Source organism: Scomber scombrus, chromosome 11, assembly GCF_963691925.1.
Source record: "Scomber scombrus chromosome 11, fScoSco1.1, whole genome shotgun sequence".
In the NCBI taxonomy this organism is placed as follows: Eukaryota; Metazoa; Chordata; class Actinopteri; order Scombriformes; family Scombridae; genus Scomber; species Scomber scombrus.
Window position 1 is genome coordinate 3,887,140 of NC_084980.1, and position 24,209 is coordinate 3,911,348.

Below are 24,209 nucleotides of genomic sequence, written 5' to 3' on the forward strand. Positions count from 1 at the left end.
GTAATAAGATTAGAGGATGTGCAGTCATTCATTCAGAGAAAACTGTAATGTATATTATACCAGTGCCACATTTTAGTGTCTCATGGAGGTTTCTCTAATCAGATGCTGACCTAGCTTATCTCTCATCATTGATGTAGTAAACAGCCGAGTCATACACTCTGTTCTCTCTGCAGCTCTGTACTTCAAAATCCAGATATCAGGTGACCTGCCGGCGCTGGCCAAACCCGACCCATCTGCAGTGTTCGCACCCCTACCCATCTTCAGCCCTCCCGCCGGGGCACCTGTGGACCCCTACGCGGCCGCTCCCAACGCTAACCCTCCTCAGCTGGCCAACTCCATCAAAGTGTGGCTGCGCTGTAACTAGGAGAAACCCTAAAGAAGAGATAAGCAGCTCTGTCCTTCAGCACAACCAGCTCTACTTTACAAATGTCTTCATTCTGTTTGAAACTCAATTCTACCAAAAAATCCAATGATCCACTCCCACTATGATTATAAAACAACACGACATCGCCGTTACTCGTTATTTGACTTTATTATTAAAACAGGTGTATTAACAGCCCAATGACAGAGCAATACAGACACTAACAAAATTACAAAAGCAATACTGCTCTCATGAGTACATGTGAAACAAAAAAAATGATCAAACAGAACTAAAACACTCAGAGGAAATATCACACACATACAAAGCTCTCATATCTATCCTGTTATAGTGTGGTTATTGATTCTAAATGGGCGGCAAATCTATGGATACCAGTGTCTCCAAATGCAACAAAAATAATGTGAGAGCGGAGCAGAGCGTTGTTTTTGTGTTTCATTGTTGGATAAGATGACAGATTTAGTGCTGGTGACAGGATCACTAAAGGAGGCTCCCTCTGCCCATGGCTCCTCTTCCTCGAGTAAAGTTTCCTGAGAACAAACATTAGGAAAGCAGTTTATAATAGCGGTGATGCTTCATCATCTGTTAATTATATCATCCCCATGTTGTTTGTCCGTGTGTAATACTGCTCTCTGCCTTTCTTTCATTCAATAAACAGCTTCATCATTACATGCAGAGTGAGTTGTGTCTATTTTTTTTTTTTATATATGCATCAAGTAGAGGTTAAATGTCATGTAGGGGTCTGCATAGTCCCTCCTGTTTAGTTCCTGAGTCCAGTTTGAGTTTTTTTTACCTCTGCGGCTGAGTAACGTCCTGGCGTCTCCTCTCCCTCTGCTTCCTCTGCCTGACAGGCTGCTGATCAGAGGCTGACTGCGCCGCTGACTGCTGGTGTCTGTCAATAAAGCAGTGAGACTGATGTCAAACATTCAGTGAGAGGACACATTTCCAGATTAATAAATGATGAAGAATATGAGAAAAAAGAATTATTTGAAAGTGTCCTCTTACTGCAGTCACCGATACAAACAAGAAACAGCTTGTTGGAGTTCATCATGAGAAACATTCTATTAAAATCTGAATTCCAGTAAAGGAAAAACAATAAATACCAGGGACTTGGCTGGTGGATGGAAGTGATGCATCATCACTCTGCTGTCCTGCTGACTCCATGTCTGCCTGGCTGTCCAATGAAGACTCAATACCAGGGCTACACACACAAAGGCACACACATACAACACATACACACACAGTTAGGAGAGGTGCCAACTTATCACTAGGCTTAACACACATATACACACACCAAAAATAATACAACTACCACCTAAGAGTGTGTTTTTCAGTCACTTTGACAACCTACAAGCTGCAGTGAACTGATCTATCTGTCACATCTCTTTAAAGACACTTCAGGCCTGACTGGTCAAAAGTCACTCACCCGTCTCCTTCCTGCTCAATGAACACCTCATCTCCGTCGTCTGCAGCCGAGGCCATCCCGGTGGAGGCGGTTACCATGGGAACGGACTGGGATGCCATGTTGTCAGCGCTGTCTGAGGGCAGAGACTCTGTGAAGACCGTCACTGACAGAGACGGAGAGTCAGGAAATACTATCTATCTATCATTACTGTTTCAATGATCCTGATACATATTGTTCCCTGATATAATCTACAGTATAGATATGCATGTGTGTGTTTCTTACCTGGTGCAGCCACTTGTAAAGGTGTAGTGGGGACACTTCTTCCTCCTCCATCCTCATCATGAGCAGCCAGGAACAGAGGAGACTCATACATACCCAGACCTACACCAGACAAGATAAATGTTCAAAAATGAACAGAAGTGTTTTTAGATGAGGCACGATGAGGTGTTAGTATGTACAGTGTGTTTGTGTGTGTGTGTTGTACCTCCTTGAGAAGCCAGCTGTCCCAGGTCAGAGTGTGAGCCTGATGACTGACTCATCAGATCTTCTGGAGGTCCAAACCTGAACCTGGTGGACAGACCTGCAACCTGAGGAGAGCTGAAGAGATGAAAGACTATTTAGACAAGTATGAATATTACTACTCCTAATTAAGTCTGCTTTTGTACAGTGCACGAATATATCTTTGAAAGAAGGCTTGCAAAAGAAATCCTAAAAATGTGCCCAGCTAGGGATTATTATACTCAGTATTAACTCCAAAACAGTTTCAATGAATAAAAAAAGACTTTATTTTTTAATTGCATGTGGCATTTATACTCATATTATGAGAGAACAGCTACATTTCGATTTCTCACAATTTGCCTCTTTACTTTGAATATGCAAACCATTTCTAATTACCTTTAAATATAAATATTATAAACAATTACAAACACACATTTATGGTTGTGCAGAGACATACTTTCTTTTTTTTCTTTTTTTTAAACAGCTGGAATGAGCTACTTTTGAGAATACAGGTTGGAAAAAACTTTATATTTACTGTAAATGTTTTTAAAGGAGTCATTTGTTGGATTTTGTAAAGTAAGCAATTGTATACATTCTGATATTGTAGGTGTGTGTGTATGTAAGTGTGTGTGTGTCTTACTGTATAGCCTCAGCGAAGCCATCAGTTCTGTGTGGGACCACCAGAGTGGGAGTGCTGGGAACCATCCTGTCGTCATCATCGAAGAAATGTTGCTGCAACACACAAACACACTTTTTCAGCCAAAACATTTACCTCGTATGCAGAGTACATACAGTATATATGAGCATACATCATATATAATGCACACACACACACATCACATTTCTTACATTACTGCCTATTCCTGGAGTTAGTTGAAGTCCACCACGCTGAAGTCCTGTTGATGGTCGGCGCAGCTGAGAGGATTGTCTCTGGATGACAAACACACAAAATCAGTTTTAGATTAACAATTAAACACATTTCTTTTTTTTCTTTTTTTTCCAAACTTGACCCACACAGTATGTAAGGGTTAAAAAAATCACACACACCTCTACACTAATCATCAATCTTGTGCATCACAGCCCCCTTTCCAACTTTCTATTTTATCAAAAGGGGTTTTTTTTTATGTAAAGATCAAATGGTGTCTGATTGATGTGATCAAATGACACTTTAGCTATTTAAATTATGTTTTTCGCATCATCTTTGTAATAAAATCCACATCATTTGTCGATGTTGATCAAGCTGTGTGTGTGTGTGTGTGTGTGTGTGTGTGAGTGCGTGCGTACCTGTGTGTGTGGGGGTCCCAGTTCTTGAGCTGGAGGCTGGATGTAGAGTCGTGGAGGGAGGGGGTGTGGGGGCCTACGGGGTTGGGGCAGGCGGGGTGTGAGTGAGGAAGAGGAAGGGGAGGAAGTAGGGGGGAGATGTACGGGGTCTCTGGGGGGGTCGGACTCTGACGTGGCGCTGTTGCTGCCTTCACCTGGAAGAGATCAAAAGGAGGGGGGGGGGGCTTACATTAGCTGGTTTGAAAGTGAGATGTAAAAAGAGTAGAAAGTGTAAGAGGTGCAGTTTGTGCTCACTGTGTGACGGCTCAGAGGGACGCTGAGAATCTGAAGACGCTCCACATACGTTCTCCTCGGCGCTGGTGCCTTCTGATGGCTCCTCCTCCTCCGCTCCTTCATCTTCAGCCTCCCTGCTCCCCTCATTGCTCTCCTCTCCTCCCCTCATCCCGCTGTCACCTGCATCGTCCTCGTCTTCATCATCATCCTCTTCCTCCTTATACTGAGAAAAGTAAAAGAAGAAAATTAACTCTACATAACACATCAAACTATGAGCCACTTTAACAAGTTAGTGAACCGAGCAGCACCTCCTCCTCCTCCTCCTCTTCTTCTTCTTCCTCCTCCTCCTCTTCCTCATCATCCTCCTGCTTCTCCTCCCCCTCTTTGCTCTCGCGGCTCTCGCTGTCCGTGTCGATCACGATGACGTCTCTGATCATAGAGGAGCCCTGGAAGGACATCTGATCAGAGGGGACGGACTGGGACACACCTTCGTCATCGATGTCGTCCCCTTCATTCAAGACAGGAAAACTCTCCTCAGGGAGCTCCTACGACCCAAATATCAAAGTATTATCACTGTTACATATTCACAGATTCTGGATTTTGAATTACAGAGAAGGAGGTCATGTCATTTTTAGGATCTTTGACAACTTTTTTTTGCAGAAAAACAATATCAGACATTAAATTATTCTCAGTATTATCATATTATCATTCAATTAACTGACAGATCTGTATCTGCACTAGTCTCATCCACAATTATTGCGGTAGACAGATGGAACTTTACTGTTAACTAAAAAGCTAAATATCAGAACAGGGCATATTTATTTTTTGCATGAAAATACTGGATTTATTTTGATATTCTGTTTATTAGACATTATATGTGCACTACATAAGCGTAGTGATTATTTAAAGATACATACAGCAACAATTTTTAACTTAAATTTGATTTTTTTTGCTTTTAACTTTAAGCACTTCAAGCTGCATTTCTTGTATGAAAGGTTCTATACAAATAAAGACATTATTATAATTATTCTAACTTATTTTAAAATCTATTTAAAGATCTGTCTATTTAAGTTCAGCAAATGGTAATTTCACAAATAGTAGAAGTGTTAATTGAAATAACCACACTGGTTGAACACTATATGAATTAAACATAAGTTATTCTTTCAACAATAGGATGAAAAACTAAGTATCAAATGTCAATTATTTTCTTGATCTTCCTTTTTTTAAACTGGTAACTGACCTGGCTGTCATCAGGAGAATCCTGTCTCTCTCCTTCATCCCCGAGCTCTTCATCCATCTCCTCATCACCCTCCAACTGAAACACACAGTGCACAGCTGTAGTAAGCTCATGACACAACCTAAGTCAGTTCATTTCTTTAGTGTTAAGTTCAGTTCAGTCTTTGTAGGCAGCTGTTTAAACCACACATTTCCAACTGTTTATATTTTATCCAATGAATTTTAGTTTCTACTGCATATTAATTTTAATTCGCTTGTTCACTAATTCACATCAACTTAAAAGCATATGCAGCAGAAGACACACATATCTTAATAAAACAGAGGAATAAATAACTATCAATAATAGAATATGAGAATGCTTAAAAGTATGAAGTGCATAATAACAACTATAAGTGCCACACCTATACTTTGTGGTAGCAGTAAAAAAAGAAGGATGAATATAGATATGACACAGTGAGTAACAGAGGCCATGAATGCTAAACAGTCTGTCTCTGGGTTCTTACCTGTGGTGTCATTGTTGGTCTTAGTCGAAGCTTTTTGGAAGTTGGAGGGGTGTGTGAACTCTCTGGTCTGTTGTCCTCTTCCTCCTCTTCATCCTCTCTGTTTCTCTTTGAACCTGCTTGAGTCACACACGCACACACACACACAAACACACACATACGAAGACAAGACGTATTCAAGTACACTTCACTTCATTACATACTATAACAAAAAAAAAAACTATGGTGTTTAAGTCAAACTCTTCTTGTTCTTCAGGTTTCTGCTCACCTGGTCCAATCAGAGAGGAGGATGTAGATGGTCGCTCTGGCTCCACGCTGGAGCTTGCGTCCTGATTGGTTGCCTGCTGCTGGGTGGGCTGAACAAATGCTGTGGTCTGAGTGCTGGTTGGTTGAGTTATTGATGAGGCTGTGTTCACCAGACTGGTGCTGGTGGAGTGAACAGAGGCTCCTGCAGAGAGAGACATTACATTACACTCTTACACTTAACAATTAAGATTTAACCATCGTCTAAACCTCAATCTAACCACTGATCAGTCAGTATGTACATTCTACATAAAGGCTGGGTCACATCAGCATTTAAATATATGGCTAATTCAACTTTGGTGAACTCTGACCCACAAATGTGAGCCCTTGAACTTCTCTTGCTCTCACCCTCTTGGCTGTCGGTCTGCGTGGTCGGCATGACGGTGGCGGTGGGTGTCGGCATGGGCATGGTCGCCGGGGTAACCATAGGTCGGATACTGGCGCGGGGCGTGGTCTTGCTGCCTTGGGAGGGGCTCGGCTTGTTGCTGGGAGATGGAGTACTCGTGGTGGGGCGGATGTTGGCGGTGGGAGGCTCGGACAGGCTGGAGCTGACGGCAGAAACAGAGAAAAGTTATTAGTCTGAAGAGCTTGATGAATAGAAGTGGTTCTGGTGTGTGTGTGTGTGTGTGTGTGTGTGTGTGTCTTCAGTAGTTACCTTCCTCTGTCCTGGGCTGGACTCTTTAAAGATATCTGTCTCTGGTCTGCAGATCTAGCCTGATCAGCCACCTGTAACAGTAGTAGAGAATGTAACAAGGGGCTATAAACATCATTCATATTACATTATAATTATAGCATGTAACACAGAATGATTGAAAATATATGGCTTGTTTTGGTGAGACAGAGATGATGTGTGTACCTTAGATCCACTCTGGTCCTGTGGTTCTTCTCTGGAGTCAGGGTGCGTCTGCGTCTCTCTCAGTTCTCGGAGTTCTCTGTCCAGTCGAAGTAGTCTTCCTTCATACTGAGACTTCAGAGCGTTCATCCTCGCCTCCATGTCCTCCTTACTCTGTTTCAGTTCTTCCACCTCCTGACTGAGCTGCACCTTGGCAGCTACAAGTACAAGGGTTAAGAAAACAAAGTGAAGGTTACTCTTAAACTAATGTGACAAAAATGTGTGTAGTGTGTGTGTGTGTGTGTGTGTGTAACCTACCGTTGAGTTGGTTGATTTTGGTCTTGGCTCCCATGAAGGCCTTCTTAGTTTTTTCCTCTTTGTCAGCCATCTGCTGTCTGAGATGCTCCTCTCTGTTCTTGCAGTCCAACAGCTGGAGAAAAAACAACATCATTACTCATCAAAGTGTTTTATTTCATTATTATGTTGAAGAAACTCCTCATCTTGAATATAGCCCTTTTTTTTCCTTCACTGCCACTTTAAACTGAATCTGTATAAACATCATAACCCACAGACCACTTTGCTTCCATTATAGGAGATAGCATATTTCCTCTAATAGTGTCAGGGGTCTTTATGTATCTCAGCTGCAGAGGTTAACAGGCCTTTATTAGAGGCAGGCTTATATTAGAGAGAGGCCTTTATTTCTAATTATAGATATCTAATTGTATTTTTGCCTTCTTGTTTTCTAATCTGCTTCTGTTTGTTCCACGCAAAACATTTTAGCAGTGCACCACTTAGTTGTAGCATGATCACTGGTTTAGCCAAGTTACCCTGGTTACCCATGCTCATGTAGTGTCAGTGCTAATATTATTAGAGGAAACGCAGTCGTTCATATCAGTAGGTAAAAGCCAAATCCCACTAATAATCTCCTACTAATTAGCAACAATGTACATGTCAATAAAGAAATGCAGGATGTGGAAGTACCTCTTGTCTGAGTTTGGACAGCTCCTCTTGTTGTGCCTGGTTAGCACTAGCAAGGTTAGCGTCGCTGGCCTGGATAGACTGGGAGCTCTGCGAGGCTCGGCTCGCTTCGTTGGCCTGGTTTGCTTCGTTCAGCTGCTCCTGCAGACGCTTGACGTCTGCTTCACGCTCGGCAACCGTCTGACACAGAGGAACAATTAGGTGGGTTAATTAGACATTTGAAAAGAAAGAATGAAAGTATGAAACAGTGATATGAATATAATAGAAGGGTGAAAGAATAATAAAGGGGGGGTGGATAGAGGAGTGAGGAGTGATAGGGAATATAAGTTCAACGACTAATTCAAAGAGATTCAACATCAGTCTGAATGAATAAATTCCCCAGTTAATTAAATGACAAATTATTAGCTAATCCAACTATTTAGTACATAAATCCCTTTAATTTATCATCACATATCACCATACATTAATGTAGTGCTGTTTCTTAATAAAGACATTTTTGTATGAAGTTTTTTCTGACCTTCTGCAGGTTGTCCAGTTGGCTTTGGACTTCAGTCACCTGTTAGGAGGAAAGCACATTTCGTAGTTGACATATTGCACAAAAATCCACATAATATCTTGTATCTTAATACAACAACAGCAACATCTTGAGAAATCTAAAAATGATTTTCTCTCTCAGAAACAGGCTTCTTTAATTTATAATACTAACCTAATGTCAATAGTTTGTACTGCAAATGATCAACAATGCTCCTTATATACTGTGAGTCCATTATGTATAAGACTGACTAAAAATGATTCATTTAAATACATATACAAATATAGGTTGACATTTCCTTTTGGGGGTCTCTTTCAAATTAAACAACTGACAAACAAAAGACATTAATGAGAAAGTGTGTTACCTTGTTGTCTGCTGTGCTCAGAGCAGTCTTGAGGTTGGTCACCTCCTGGTTGTGGCTCTGCTGACTGCTTTGTTGTGTCTGCTGTAGCTCTTTCTGACTAGCCAGGTTCTGCTGGAGGGATTCTTTGGCCTGCTGGAGCTCCCTCTGGATCTGCTGGATCTGGTTCTGACGGGCCTGAGCTTGAGACTGAGCTGATTTCAACTGGTTCTGTACCTGGGATTTACAGAGGAGGTTGATTGTGGGGTTTGTGGTCATTTTGTGTGAATTTGAGGAACAAATGTACCAATCATTTCAAATGTCAGTCACAAATCCAGAAAATAGGCAGGTGTGTTTTTGAGGGTGTGATGAGAGTGATGAGATGAGTGTCAGGTGTTGCTCTGGTCCTGGCAGCGCTGTGTACCTGCTGGGTGTGGGTCTTGGCCTGCTGATGCTCTTTTTGGCTCTGTTGAAGTTGAGTCTGTGCCTGGGACAGCTGGGACTGCACCTATAGAGGCAAAATTTGACAATGACGACAATGTGTTTCAATAGTCTCCATTTCTTATTTTACACCAGTGTTCTAATTTTCTAAACATCTCAGATCTCACATCTATCACATCCTGCTCAGATCAGACAGTTTGTAGACAGTGGTAGTTTAGGTGAATCTGAATATGCTACAGTACCTGTGTCAGCTGGTTCTGGTTCTGTGTCAGCTGATTTTGAACCTCCTGAGACTTGTCCTTGTTCTGTTGGATTTCCTTCTGGGCCTCCTCCGACTCCTGCCGGGACTTCTGAGCCTGATGAAACAAATCAATTTAAAGATTTATGTATGTAATCTTGCCCTACAAAATCTTGAGTTATCTGTCGATACACTTGTAACACCTTAGTTTTTTACTTTTGTTTGTATTTGTGTGTTTTTATGTTGTAAACGTTAAAACAAATTTGTATTATGTTTTTTTTCTTTCTTGTATGTGCAAAATAAATAAAATAAATGTGTTCTTATTTCCTCCTACATTTTGGTTTTGCATAATTAACATCATTTTACAATGGTTAGTCCACATTACCCACTGACTTTTCTGATGACTCATTGCACTTCAACAAGGCAAAGCAGTAAATGCCTGCATCTTTCTGTGAGTATTAATGTGTGTGTTGCTGGACTAATAACCCAGGCTACGTTGCTCTGAACTCATCTGCCCTCATATTCCTGTTGATAGCAGGTTTTTTTTTGTTGGATCTTAAAAAAAAACACTTTCCATGCCCCCATCACCCGTCCCAGCTGTACTTTGCAACAGAGTCCAATCCCTGTACCAAATGTTTGTGTAACTGTCTCGACTCGGCCACCTGCATTGATAACTGTTTCCAGTGGTTATGCCAGTGACATTCATGACTTATGTGACCAGTTTACAACATCAAAAAGTATGTACATTTGTGATTTATCTTTTGTGTATTTCTCATAAGTAAACACGTTGCAGCTGTGTTGCTGCTGTTGTACTCCTTCAATCATGATGCTAAACGTTTTATGAATAGTCTGTATTGTACATAGTTCCATCTGGCAACTGTAATTAAAGTATAATTTAGTGGGAAAAGAGAAAGACCTAAACTGGGAACCCACAGACTGAACATGTAGAAACACTATGCATCTTATATAAAGGAAGGTATTTTAAGCTTTATCTGAAAAGAAACTGTAAACAAGGTGAGGAAATATTTTATTTCATTTGTTCTGTCTGATATTGGTGCAGGTTGTGTGTGTGTGTGTGTGTGTGTGTGTGTGTGTGTGTGTGTGTGTGTGTGTGTGTGTGTGTAGATGTAGGTGCTTGTATAATGTATGTATTTCTGGTTCCAAACTGTCATTTTATTACAGTATGTTTTTCTTCAAGTTGTAACACAGGACAATGGCAATAAAAATATTGGAATAAATAAATTGTGGTGCTGTATGTTGGTGTAATAAAAACCTAAAAGGTCTAAAATATCTTTGTGCTCACCTCCTCCTGTTTTTTCTGCACCTCCTCTTTCAGTGAGGTCAGCTCCTCTTTGGCCTTTTTGAGCTCCTCCTGGGCTTTAGTGAGCTCCTGCTGCACTTCCTGACTCGAACCTGCCTCGCTTCCAGCTTTAGCTGCTGTTTCCTCCACCAGCTGGAACACACAGATACACCAAAGATCACTACTGCAGTTTGAATCCATAATAAACTGCTTGTTTACTGGAGTTTTTTTTAACCTTAACCGATTCCTCAGCTGCTGATTCTCCCACCTTGTCATGCTGGACTTTGAGCTCCTCGTACTGGGTCTTGTAGCGGCGTCCGATCTTCTTCACCTGGGTGATGGTCTTGTTCTTCTCGAGGATGTCGCTAGTCTTTGTTTCCAGTTCTTTTTTCGCAGAGTCCCTCTCTGACGTCAGACGGGCCACAGAGTCTCTGAAGGCTTGCAGCTGAGACTGGGCTGAGTTACTGCTGGCGTTGGATCTGAAGCACATGAAACAATCACCTCAGGTCAGATGTTACTCTTAAAGCTGGAGGGCGGAAGTTTTGTTTCCCCTTTTCCGGCAGTGAGAGTTAAATGACCTGCTGTAGTATCAGAATTCCATCCATTTGATCTGATAACATTAGAAAAGTCTAAAAGAGCGTGTGCGTGTGTGTGTGTGTGTGTGTGTGTGTGTGTGTAGTTTCAGTGCATTTTCTACCTGGCCAGTTCAGTCTTTAGCTTAGCTGTCTCCTCAATCAGCTGTGTGATGCGTCTCTGCTGAGCTTCTCTCTCAGTGTTGACTTTCTGCCTCTCTTCAACATCTCCGTCTTTTTGCTGGCTCACCAGTTGCTGCAGGAGAGTTACACATTCGAGGTTAAAAAGAAGTTAATACAGTAGATGTAAAAATTTAAAGATGAATCTGTGAGAAAACAGAACACGTGATCACATGATACCTGTAGTAGTCAAGGAGAAGCAGTACACTTACCTGCACTCTAGCTCTGCAGCGTTTCAGGTCCTCCTCCAGAATCCTCTTATCAGCCTGCAGGGAGCCATTCTTCTCTGACAGCTGAGATAAAGAGTGATGCAGTGGGCTGATGTCTGACTGCAGCTTGGTCAGCTAATAGACACAAGGAGACAGAAAAAAGGAGACATGTTATGAGCTTAGAGTTGTTGCAGTTGTACTCAGTGGCAGGTGTAGTGAGGTTTAACTTTTGACACTATTCCAGATTCATTTTTGTCAAACCTGCCTTCTCTATATACAATTACTGCTTTATACTAGATATTTTTTTGTACATTTATTTTATCATGAGATGACAGTAGGACTGTGTTAGGTAACTAGCCACGGCTAACAATCAAACACAAGTTAGAGACAACCGATATGTGACTCTTACTTTAGCCTGAGCTTGCTGCAGCTCCTGCTCCAGTTTATTTCGGTCCATTTTCAGCATCTTGTTGTTTTCTTGGAGAGAGTTGATACTCTCCATCTTCTTCAGCTGCTCTTCTTGCTGGGCCAGAGTCTTCACTGTGACCTGACAGAAGAACAAGACAGAAAGAGACATTATAATAAACAATATTCTCTCATGCCAGTTTTGCTGTTTTTAGCAGCAAGTTAGAACCTTTTCTTTTTCTGGGTTGTGGTTTACGTCCCAGCTGAAGACAATCTGTCACAGACTGTTGTTTCACAGCTAAATAGTGGCTTCATAATTCACTACAAAAGGTGTCTAACAATCTTCGAAAACGTTCAGAACATAAGGTCATAAACTAGAATGACAAATTTGAGTCTCAAATTCCTTTTTTAACTGAATCCCTCCATCCTTTCATTTCCCACCTGCATCTTCTCCCTCTCAGCGTTCACAGCTTCCTGCAGATCCTTCAGCTCTCTGTCTTGGTGTTCAACTCGCTGCTTGTAGCGCAGAGCTTCTCCCTCTGACGCATCACATTGAGCCATGGCGATCTCCTTCTCTCTCCGCACAAACCTACAACACACACACACACATTTTAAAACTCTGTCGTAATGATTTTCTTATTGAAAAAACTGAAATTTTTCCACATGTACCTGAGGATTTCTAGTATCTGTTCAGTGGTCTTTCCCTCCTCGCTGAATGACAGATCAAGCTGGTGCTGGTGCTGTTGTTGTTGTTGCTGACGACTCTTAGAGGCCATTTCGTCCATCTGCCGGTGCAGGAGATTGTTCTGTGTCCCCAGCTCATCGGAGCGACGATTCTTACTGGACAAATCATCCTGAAGGAGAGTCAAAGTCCACACCAATCAGAAACACTCGACTTTTACATTCATTTAACTCACTACAAAGACATCTTAAGTTATCTTGAAGGACTCAGTGATGATTTAGTCCTCTCACCTTCAGCTGTCTCTCCATGGCGTTCCAGGCAGCAGTCTTCTCCAGCATGAGGGAGGTGGTTTTGTTTAGTTGCTCCTCCAGTTCTCTCTTCTGTGTTGCTTCCTGTTGGGATCTTTTCTTCAGCTCCTGCAGGGCCTCCACGTCAGCAGCGTGCAGCATGAGCTCCCGCTCGTACTTAGCCTGAGCCTCTCCGGCTAGTTTAGTCTGAGAGGAGGATGGAGGAGGAAACACAGGATAGAGCAAAGTGAGAGAAAAGTAACACACACTGAAAAAAAAGTAAATATATCCAAGTTTTCTATCTGCAAAACAAAGCTCACACAGGTTAACACAGCTTTTCTATTTATGTATGTAGATGATTCTTAAGAGGCATGTGTGTGAGTGTGTGAAACTGTGTGTGTGTGTGTGTGTGTGTGTGTGTGTGTGTGTGTGTGTGTGTGTGTGTGTGTGTGTGTGAGAGAGTGTTTGTGTGACAGTGTTTGAGTGAGTGTTTGAGTGAGTGTTTGAGTGACAGTGTTTGAGTGAGAGTGTGTAAGAGTGTTTGTGTGACAGTGTGTGAGCGAGAGTGTATGTGTGAGTGTGTGTGTGTGTGTGTGTGTGTGAGTGTGTGCATGTGAGTGTGTATGTGAGTGTATGTGTGTGTGAGTGTGAGTGTGTGTATTAATGAACCTGCAGCAGGCTGTCCTGTATAGCTTTCTGCTCCAGTGTAACAGCAGCAGCAGCTCTCTCCAGAGCCTCCTGCTGCTCTGCTTGGCTGGACTTCAGTGTGCGCTGCAGCTCACACACCTGGACGAGACAAGAGGGAAACCATACACAACATAAACACCTCATGAAGCTGGAACTGTTCTCCTTTTTTTATTGTGCCTAAAAACATGAATCCAGTCACACAGAAGTATGTCCTTATTCATTTTGATATATTACTGTGAGGTTAAATGTGTAACTAAAAAAATGACTAATTAATCTATTACCATTACATGGCCAAAGCTAAAATCTGCTGTTTATTTTCTCTTGTCTATAAAATGTCCAAAAGTCCAGAAACCCAAAAACATTCTTTATATTATTATAAAAGGCTAAGGAAATACTGACACTTGAAAGGCTGGAAACAACACATTTTGGATTTTTTGCCTACAAAATTGACTTAATCAATTATTAAAATAGTTGCAGATTAATTTTGTGCTGATTCACTAATTCATTAATTGATTGTAAACCTCTAAAAATTATGATTATATATGTACCCACATGCTATGCCTAAGCCATAGATGTGCTTCAAGATAAATGCTAACACCAGCATCACTTAACATGCTGACAATTATACATTTGGGGATGTAAAGTAGGTATAATGTTTACCATGATCCAAATCATATTTTAGTGTGTTAGCATGCAACTGAAATACTAACTAAAGACTGATAGGAATGTTATATGTTTGTCAGCTTTTAAGTCATAAACTAAAGTATTGTGCAAAAGTGAAATTTTGACCTGATGATTGTGCTGAATTTGTACAATTAATCAGATAGTTATCAGATAGATGTTGAGATATTTCATTTTCATCATATTTCATTAGCATCCCTACAGTCTGTAGGCCTGACTAAACAACAGTTACTGTGTTAACATGACCTCTATCATATCACCAGAAACAAATGTGTGATCTTGCTAATATGCTATTGTTGATTGTATTACTCTATTAAACTCTAATGCACCTTATTATGGTGACACCGCCTGAACAGAGTTTTAAACAGGGAGGAACAACAATATGTGTAATGTCTCTGTAAGGTTGTTGTATGTGATTATTTTACAAAGCACAGGATGCAGCAGATGTTCATTTGGACAGCCTACTTGTTTCTCCACTGCGTCCACAGACTTCCTGTTCTCTTCTTGCTCTTGCTGCTTCTTTTTCTCCACCTCTAATATCCTCTTCTCCAGCTGCTTCTGCACCTCATCCGACTCCTTTAGCCGGATCTCCAGATGGGAGCGGGACTGAGGGAGGACATCAAGAAGAAGGGTTTAGTGTGTGTGTGTGTGTGTGCATGGATAGTTGTGGAAATTGGGCAGAGGGTAGAAGAAGTGTACCTCTTTCTCTTTCTTCACACTGTCTTCCATAGTCAGTACCACAGATTTGTACTGCTCTACGCCAGCATTAGCATTCTTTAGCTGCTCTTTTAGTTCGTTGTTCTGTTCCTCAGCAGCACGCAGGAGAGCTTTCACCTCTGCCACTTCCTGCTCTGATTGGCTGGACTGCTGGGAGGCTGCTGTAGCTGGAGAGCGTACTGCGCCTGTACAGACACAAAGGAAACAGTTGAAAAGGAGCACTTGCACTCACAGTATTACCATGATGAAATCTGTTCCCCTCAGGCTTAACGGTCACTACTGCGGGACTGCTGTTTACCTCTGAATGGTGCTCTGAGGCCTGCCGCTCTGGTTGCCGGGGTGGCGGCATTGCTGGAGGTGGTGACAGCCTCAGAGGATGAAGCAGAGGCCAGCTGGTTTCTCAGCATAGTCACCTGCTGCTCAGAACTACGCAACAAGTCCCTGGTCTTCTGGTACAAGGTGTTCTGAGTCTCCAGCTGTTTCTTGGCTTCTAACAGCTGGGCCTGCAAAGGAGGTGGTGGAAGGTCCATTGGATTGGTTCAATTCAGGCACGCAGGCCAATACTTACTCCATATCGGTCTAATCCTAAAATGCACACACTTTTTAAAGTAAATGAATACAAGCATTTAACATATACAGTCTACGTACATCCATCGTGCGTCCGAGCGTGTGCCTCTGTGCTACTTCCTGCTCCAGTTTGGTCTTCATTGAAGCCAGCTCTGCCTCCAGATGCTCTATCTTGTTGTTCAGTCGCTGGCGAGTGTCCGTCTCTGTGCGCTCTATAGTCAACTAGACCCACATAAGAGAGGAGACCAATTTAAAAAAGACAATTTAAGACAAAGGAAATAATAATAATGTAATAAGATATCGCAAAACTTTGGAATAAAATACTTGTCAGTGTACCTGTATTGACTTGAAGTTGGTGAGAAGCAGGTTCTGGTTACGTTGCTCGGCCAGCATTGCTTCCTTCTCTCGATTGAGTCGACTCTCTGCTTGTCTTAAAATATCTCGCTCTTTAGTCAGGTTCTCCACGCGCACCTGCACACAGAGGGGAACATTTAAAAATTATATATATATAATTAAAGTTTAAGTTTTTATATACAAGCGCTTTGGGTTATCTCTCAAAGACATGTACCTACCACGAGCTATGAAGTAAAACTATTTTCCCTTGCATATTATTAGCAATATTCAAAGTATTGATGCATTTATACAGTAAAATTGTAAATGTGTAACCATGTCTCACAGTATATATACAGTATATATATCTCTCTGGTGTTTGCTTATCTATGCTGAGCTCCTTAAAAAAAAGAAAAAAAAGAAAAAGCTTGTCTTCCTCCTCACCTCTTCCAGAGCCAGTTTTTCGTTAGCTTGTCTCAGGTCTTGGCTCATTGTGTGGATGATGTGCTCGTGTCGTTGGGCCGTCGCACCCATTTTTTGGTTCCTGTCCTGCAGTGCGGAGATCTCTCTACGGTAGGCTGTTACATTATCCTGCAGCATCTCATACCTGATGTTATCACAGACACACACAATAAAAAGATGGATACACTAGCAGAAAAGTGATCTCAAGAGTAAAAAGACCACAGAGGAGAGTCCAAACATTTCTGATCTTTGTTATTTTTAGCACACCTCTTGTTGCTGAACTCCAGTTGAGAGGTGAGTTTGGCGTGGCTTGAGCGCAGCTCTGTCAGCTGCCTCTGCAGCCTGTCATTGGTGTCGTTCAACATTCTGTCGTTCTCTGCCTTCTCTTTCTTATACAGAGTGAAGGCATCGTTCAACTGGAAATACACAGATACACATCTGCTTAGAACAGGCTCTGAATGCAAAGATATCTTTCCACCATATGAAGTGTGTGTGCAGATGTTTGTATGTACCTGTTTTAAAGCAGCTTTAGTCTGAGCAGTCTGAGCAGATTCAGCAGCAGCAGCTCTCTGAGGAGTGGAGCGAGTGGCTGGGACTGAGGGACGAACTTGTGCAGGTTGAGAGGAAGAATCTGGACCTGTAGACACGCATGAGATTGACCCATTATTTAAAAAGGCCATTACCATACATGTTTAAAAAAGTTTACCTTAAATTGCCCGTATATAAAGTTCTATATATATCAACTACTATTAAAATCATTATAGGTAAACAGCTATGCAAAGTGTTAGTATGTATCTGTCACCTTGAGGAGGCAGATTGAAGCCGGTGCTCTGAGTCAGCAGAGCCTTGAACATGTCTCTCTGTCTGGCGTTGGAGTCGGCCAGCTGTTTCTGCTGGTTCCTGTGCTCTCTCAGCTGCTCCACCTCCTTCTGAAGTTTATCCACACTGGCCTCCAACTCGGACACACTGGAAGAAGGCAGAGAGACAGCCATGAACCATCGAAGTCTCAACCACAGTTAAAACCAATTAAGCGGGGCTCTAAATGAAGATTCAGATGATCATTGTAGTTATTAGGATTAATCTTACCGTGCTGATGTTACTTGGTTCTGCCGTCTGTCGTTCTCCTCCTCCACCTCCCTCAGCCTTCCCAGCAGGCTTTGGTTCTGCCTCTGGAGCTCCTCCACGCTGCGGAAGGACAGCTGGCGTGAGCTGTTGACCTCGGTGGTGCTGGAGATGTCGGCGGAGCTGCCGTCGCCCTTGCTCACCCGGTTACCTCTGGCTTCCTCCACCTCCACCAGGAGATTGCACACCTGGACAAGAGACGAAAAGTAAAATAAGAAAAGAAAAAAAGGCGTCTGTGTTTTCATCACTGTCATCACTTGAGTGTGTGTTTCTGTGTGTACCTGTGTAGATGTATCCTCCAGCTGTCTCTCTGTCCTCACTTTTTCTCTCTCCACGGCATCACTGCGTTGCTTGATCTCCTCTTTCTCTTTCTGCAAACTGTAGATCTCCTAATGACAAAAAAAAAAATCAAACAGCATGTAAGTTTTACATCAGAAAATATCGTGTTATTGGTCGTGTATCACTTGACAGAATACTAAAATGTGCACTTTAACAAACAGGAATATGTGTCAGACCGTTCTAGCCTGCTCCAGTTTGTTACACAGCGATGCCATGGATCTCTGCATGCTCTCGTACTCCTCCCGCTGACGTTTGAGGACGGGCGCTTTGGACTCCACCTCCTGGACGATCTCATCCAGCACCGTGCTCACTCTCCTGGTCTCCTGCTTCTCCAGCTGAAGCTGAGTCTGACACTCTGAATACGCATTATACATCTAAAAAACACAGAGGCAGAGGAAGAACTGTGTCAGTTATACTGTGGTCACTTCACCCTCATTATAAAAGGAACATCTACAAGTCGCAGAGACATTTGACACCTTTATCTGCATATATCTTAGATTACTGCTGACCATTTTCAGAAGACTGCTTATTGTGATGGATTAACAATCTCAAGTTTCAATTCAAAACAAACTGATTTTCAATACTTACAAGAAGTAGTGGAAAACAGTAGCTTTTCTTGAATTTATTTAATGCATTTCATTTATTTGGCAAATAATTTTAGAACAAATCATTATTTTATGCTGCACTCTTATATTTTATGCTCTATTTTAGTCTAGCATTTTGTTTGATTTCTCTTTTTCTGTACCAGGTGATTGGGTTTTCTTTTTTTAAATTGTATTAATGTATTAATTGTTTTAATGTTTCCAATTTTTACTGTTTAATCATCCCATGATATTTCGTTTTTATGTAAAGCACATTGAGTTGCCCCCTGTGTATGAAATGCAGTATAAAAATAAAGCTGCCTTGCCTTGACATTTGGTGTCTAATTTTCTTTTTTTCAATTGAATGTTTATTTGTACATGGACAAATAATAATCATGAATCAATGCCAAATACCAAATACCAATTTTAGTTAATTGTAGCCCCTAGTTGGGCCTTTAAAATAGATCAAACTCAATATACTCAACAGTACAGGACACAATTTTCAAATGATCATACTAAAAAATTCGATGACTCATCCCAATATAATTTAATCTCTTTGACACCAAATGAAAGCTTTGTGATCTATAATTTATTTGAGAATTAAGTGAAGAAAGTTGAAGAAAGAAGAAGAAATGACTCCACCTTGCGTGAAATAGTGTCAGTTAAGAAACAACATAATTTGGTTAGATAACTAGTGTTAAATGTTCAATTACAACATGAAGGAATAAACTTGTATTGATATAGTTTTGAAGGGACCTTTAATGTGTTTTAAAGTGTGAAGTTCAGGTATGTTTAAATGTGATATACAATAACATAATGTGTATTGATAGCAGGAAAGTATGTCCCTGTTTGTCTCATTAAACTCACGTCAAAGAACTTCATCCCAGGTTTGACGATGGCAGCGATGGCGGCTGCTGAAGGACACATGGAGTCCAGCTGCTCCTCAGTGAGAGAGGGGACACCTGCAGCAGAACACATGGGTAAATAAAGCCGGTCACATTTACATCTACTAGCAAACAAACAACTTATATACATAATACTTACAGCAGTGTTTGCCAGCAGCCTTGGTTGTAGAGTTTTCCAGCTCTTTCTCCATCTTCTTGATCTTCTCTTTGAGCTCTGCCTCGATGCGTTTCTTTACTTCTTCTCCTTCTGACACCTTCTTCTCCAGCACCTTGTTGGCTGCAAGGACATCAAGGTGACATTAATTACACAGATCATCCATAATATTTAGTGGCATTTTTTGCAACACACTGGCTTTTTGGTTTTTTAAAATGAGGTACTTGGTATACCATACATTGTCAAAATCAGACAGATATTTACAGATCTCAGAATATATTTTTTTAAATCTGGGTTTTTTTATGACAATGTGAGTCAGTCGAACATCTAACGGTGGCAAAGAAGTTCAGAAATGATGTGTTTCAAGCTACAAAGTGCACAAAACAAAACAATAATCACTGACAAGTCAAATAAAGACTGGAGTCGTACCTTCCCCGCTGCTTTTAACCAGCTTGCTGAGCTCTTCCACTGCTCTGTTCAGTTCTTGGTTCTTAGTATCCATGTCTGCTGCTTGCCCCTGTAGGAAGAACAAACACACCAAATACTGATTACATACAAAAAAAAATAACATGGACATGATGAGACGGGAGAGATGAATCGCTCTGTTTCAATCAGAATTCAGATGATCAAATAAAAGTAAAAGTTGTAGAGACTAAGCCTCTTATTCATAATGTTCTTTACGTTTTTAAGGTTAATATTTATTCCAGGTGTCCTGCAGTGTTTCTCACCTTGTAGAGTGAAGACAACTTGACGTGAGCGTTGAGTTCATTGCGGTATTTCTCCTCCATGGCGGCCCGCTCGTCATTAGCCTGGAGAGACATACAAACCATATGAGCAATGGATAATACTACTTTGTTTTAAGGTTACACGGCCTGGTTGATTTTTGTCCTGTACATATGAAGTTAAATAAATGCTACTTGTTGTACCAGTGGAAAAGTACATTTCTATATCACCTATTGATGTATCCCTGAGGGTTAGAAGATTATTTCAAAGTCTGTGAAGCTCTTTTTAGCAACCTGAGGCAGCTTCCTGTAATTATTATATCTAAATCTTAAACCTGCTGGTGTGTTTGTTACCTGTTTGAGTTTGTTGTTGAGGTCTGCAGCTCTTTTACTCTGGCTTTCACTGGTTACCTTCAGAGAGGTCAGCTGACTTTCCAGTCTGTTCACCTGTTGAAGAAAAAGATATCAGGATGCTGTGACTCATGATCTCTCTTTTTTATAGATACTTTAATGAAACTGTTTACATTTAGAAGAATAGATAAATAAGAATGTTCTAAACCTTCAAACATTTAATATAAAGCTACTCATCAAACTTTGTCTCTGAGCAGCTTTCAGCTAGAAGGCTTTGTTTACATGTGTGTATATTGTGTATGTTGTTTGTGTGTTACCTGCTCCTTGCTGTTCTTCAGGCTACCCTGCAGCTCCAATATCTCTTTGCCTTTGTCTCTGTTGGAGTTGAGCACTTCTTCAGTCTTGGTCTTCAGTTCTGTGGTTAACCACTCGATTTTCTTCTCCAGCAGCTCTTTCTCCTGCTCCATACGCTTCTCCCGGTGCTACCACACACAAACCATGGACATCTTCATTTAGTTAAAGATTATACAATGCAATAAAAACCCAAGACTTATTTCTATTGTGGTTCTTAATGTTAAGACCGTTTTGAAGCAGGACACCAGGTGCCTATGTGCGATTAAATCAATACAATAAATATGATCTGGATCAGCAATAATGTAATAATTTCTAATGTGACAAACAAAAACAAAAAAATACCCATAAGAATTACTGCTATATTATAATTAAGTAAGATGATGAGCTTACACTTTCAGTTTCCCATAAGTCACACTAGCTCTAGTCTGATGAACTTTCTAGTTTGCCAACATGCAGTCTGATATTTAAACTCAACACAACTCTGAATGACTTGTCCTGAGAGATCTGTAGTTTTCCTCATCCTTCCAAACATGAACAGAGTGAGGCATCAAAGCTGCTCAAATAAAGAGGACCAGCCATCAGTCTAAAACTTTCTTTACAAAAATAGTCAATTAAACAATTACCACCTCACTTCCTTTAGCTCCACTTACTGGTTTCCTGACTTATCGTTTCAGCTCTAGACTTGTAGATGACATTTAATCTATAATTATCTGGTGTTAATAAAATAGAAGCTGATAAATTGTTACACACACAGTGGTTCAGTGTTTAGAGGATATAACTGTTGACAGTAAAAAAAACAAAACAAAAAAAACACTTTCCAGCTCTGTTTCGACCTTAAATTGTTTTTTTAAGCAGATGCTAATTAAACTGTCCTGCCTCATCTGATCAAGCACACTAGAATTAAACTGTCAATTAATGACCTAAAATAACCTAAATTTAAAAATGTTAATTCTGGTGGAGACGCATATCAGACGAATTTGGGTGGTTTGAAGACTTCCACACGGTCCAGCCTCTAGTGGCCATTGGAAGAACTGCATATTAAAGCAGTTCCACATTCAAACTTCATAAATGTTCAACACGGAGTAATAGTGGCTTTCACATAATGTTCTGTGTACCTGTACAGAGGTCTCTGTTGACTGGATTCCATCTAGTTGTAACATCAGCTCCCTCTTGACTTTGTTGGTCTCTGTCAGCTTCTCATTGAGACGCTTCACATCCTCTGCAAACACACACACACATAATTCAAATGTGTAAACTGGACAGTCTGAAAAAACAGTTTGCTATATTATCAGATGCCTGAGTAGAAAATTAAAAGTGTTCATGGAAACATAACATGCAGCATCAACATATTACAAACAGTGGAGGTTTCTGTGTGTAACTGTGATATGATCTCACCTGTCAGGTTCTCCACCTCATGCGTTCTCTTCTCCAGCAGCCTCGCCAGCTCTCGCTTCTCTGCCTCGATCTCATACTTGGTCTTGGTTTGCTGCACACACACACACACACACACACACACGGATTACACACTTGAACTATAATATTTCCCGGAGTTTGCAGATAAAGTAAAGTATTTTATTTTTTGGACAACTCTAAATAAACAGTTCATTAAACTTTATTTGATTTTTTTCTTTACTGGTAGCTGGAATGTCATTTGTATGAGCTATATGCACAGTTCCACATGCTAGATATGTTTACCTGCTGTGTTGGTTTATCTTCAGACGTTTCTCCCTCTATTCCCTTCAGTGTGGTCAGCTCTTCATCTGCGCAGAGAGGAAAAACAGACATTCACAGAAGGCCAAGAAGTTTTTTGGGTAATGTTTTGAGAGTCCATGTGCTTTAAGGACAAATCCCATCAGTCTCTGTGTGTTAAAAGTCACAAGATACTGGATTTGAAATGAAGCTATGACAATAAGAATTGGGCATACTGTTTATATTTTAAGCTAAGCCTTGCCATTCAGTTGACATGCGCTGCCAGAACATCTTCTGCTGCATGGGTAAAGACATTAATGACTGTGTAAGACAATTGAATGTTTTAATGGTTTGAATTTGAATTAATAACACTGCTTCAGTTTTTAAAAGAACTCTATATACACACCTGAGAGCGACATTTTAAGCCAACAGCATAGTACATTGAAGAATGTGGGGTTTTCATCAATTAAGCAAACAAAAAATCATGGTGATCGCTGTAAATTAAGTCTAAGAGGAGTTTAGATGTGTGTGAAAACTCACTGATTTTTTTCTGTTCCTCTTTGAGTGTCTGCAGGTCTCTGGTGGAAGACAGGAACTGTTCCTGACTCTCTGCCAGTCTCTTCTCGATGTCAAAGTACTGTTGCTCTGTAGGGGCAGAAAATCATGCAACAGGAATACATGAGTATACAATACACATACTATGAATTACTACATAACAGAGACAAATGCAGTTTTACGCAAATTTCCTCCTGCTGTGTGTTGAAAGACTAAAGTTAGAAAGAGCAACAGGTTTTCACTTCTATAAATTAACATCATGCTGTGCAAATGGACATATGCACCTTGTTTTAATGTGCGTCATTGATACATATTTCACGATATTGGAATAAGTTCCAATATCCCAGAGACGTTTTAAACATTACTGACAATCATAATGTTTTTTTCTCAGCCAACAAAAGTTGACATTTCTCCCTGGAAGCGTGGTGTGATTCATAGTGTGGGATGGACTCCAGAAGAACATGGCTTTCTTTCATTCAGACGTCACAGAAGTAATGCCAAACTCCACTGCAATTTCGTGTCATTTAATGTTTCCTAGCTTTATAACAAAAATATAAACGGAGCACAGACTTTTACAACAGCTTTAACAAATATTTGGGTATTGTTCTTAATTTCGGCATTAATTCAAAACACCACAAAACGACTACTTAAATAAAAATGTCATGTTTAAAAAGTGTTGACATCACACTCTTCCGCCACAGTTAGCCTCATAGTAACAACGTAGCTAACGTTTAGCGGGCTGTTGTCAGCATTATAAATCCTCACACGCCACCGGTTTATTTGCCGAATTGACCAGAAGACATATTATTATTAACCTGTTGCATTTCTATCAAATATAACTTGCTAACTTTTTGATATGAGGTTTGCTTTGGCTACTTACCGCTGTCTGCTTTGTAGCGCTCATGCTGAGTCCTGAGCGCCTCGTTAGCGCTCTGTAGCTCCGTCACAAACTTCTCCAGCTTGTTCTGAGCGCCTTTCGGGAGTTTGTTCAACTCCGTCCGCTCCAGAGCCTGCAGCAGGACGGCCGCCATCTCCGACTAGCACCCCCGAAAAATTACAGTGAATGAACTCCAAACTATGGGGAAATAATGTGCTGAGTCTCTGTCCTGTTCACTAAACCGCTGA

General features: G+C 40.9%; 1 protein-coding gene across 4 annotated transcripts; it reads right to left on the bottom strand.

Annotated features, from left to right (window-relative positions):
- Nucleotides 1-522: 522 nt before the first annotated feature.
- LOC133990445 (nucleoprotein TPR-like) lies at nucleotides 523-24,209 on the bottom strand. 4 transcript variants are annotated; one of them, XM_062428762.1, is made up of 55 exons: nucleotides 23,965-24,209; nucleotides 23,070-23,174; nucleotides 22,536-22,600; nucleotides 22,236-22,326; nucleotides 21,956-22,059; nucleotides 20,804-20,968; nucleotides 20,490-20,582; nucleotides 20,142-20,222; nucleotides 19,843-19,930; nucleotides 19,399-19,536; nucleotides 19,222-19,316; nucleotides 17,950-18,147; nucleotides 17,716-17,823; nucleotides 17,399-17,622; nucleotides 17,115-17,278; nucleotides 16,825-16,949; nucleotides 16,580-16,728; nucleotides 16,295-16,457; nucleotides 15,857-15,991; nucleotides 15,602-15,742; nucleotides 15,252-15,456; nucleotides 14,936-15,138; nucleotides 14,702-14,842; nucleotides 13,538-13,654; nucleotides 12,872-13,075; nucleotides 12,569-12,753; nucleotides 12,341-12,488; nucleotides 11,904-12,041; nucleotides 11,498-11,629; nucleotides 11,231-11,361; nucleotides 10,802-11,012; nucleotides 10,537-10,686; nucleotides 9,238-9,351; nucleotides 8,979-9,062; nucleotides 8,579-8,791; nucleotides 8,200-8,238; nucleotides 7,686-7,862; nucleotides 7,023-7,134; nucleotides 6,729-6,922; nucleotides 6,528-6,598; nucleotides 6,221-6,420; nucleotides 5,838-6,017; nucleotides 5,573-5,685; nucleotides 5,074-5,148; nucleotides 4,142-4,378; nucleotides 3,855-4,056; nucleotides 3,564-3,754; nucleotides 3,129-3,209; nucleotides 2,920-3,011; nucleotides 2,266-2,378; nucleotides 2,064-2,162; nucleotides 1,803-1,944; nucleotides 1,480-1,577; nucleotides 1,170-1,268; nucleotides 523-906 (listed from the first exon to the last, which is right to left on the bottom strand). In XM_062428762.1, the coding sequence occupies exons 1-55, from the start codon at nucleotides 24,113-24,115 to the stop codon at nucleotides 857-859; spliced, it is 7,524 nt and encodes a 2,507-aa protein (XP_062284746.1). In that variant the 5' UTR covers nucleotides 24,116-24,209; the 3' UTR covers nucleotides 523-856. The 4 variants fall into 4 exon arrangements, with proteins under 4 accessions (XP_062284746.1, XP_062284747.1, XP_062284749.1 ...); XM_062428763.1 differs by having other exon boundaries at nucleotides 4,145-4,378; nucleotides 5,573-5,688; XM_062428765.1 differs by having other exon boundaries at nucleotides 1,803-1,914; nucleotides 5,573-5,688.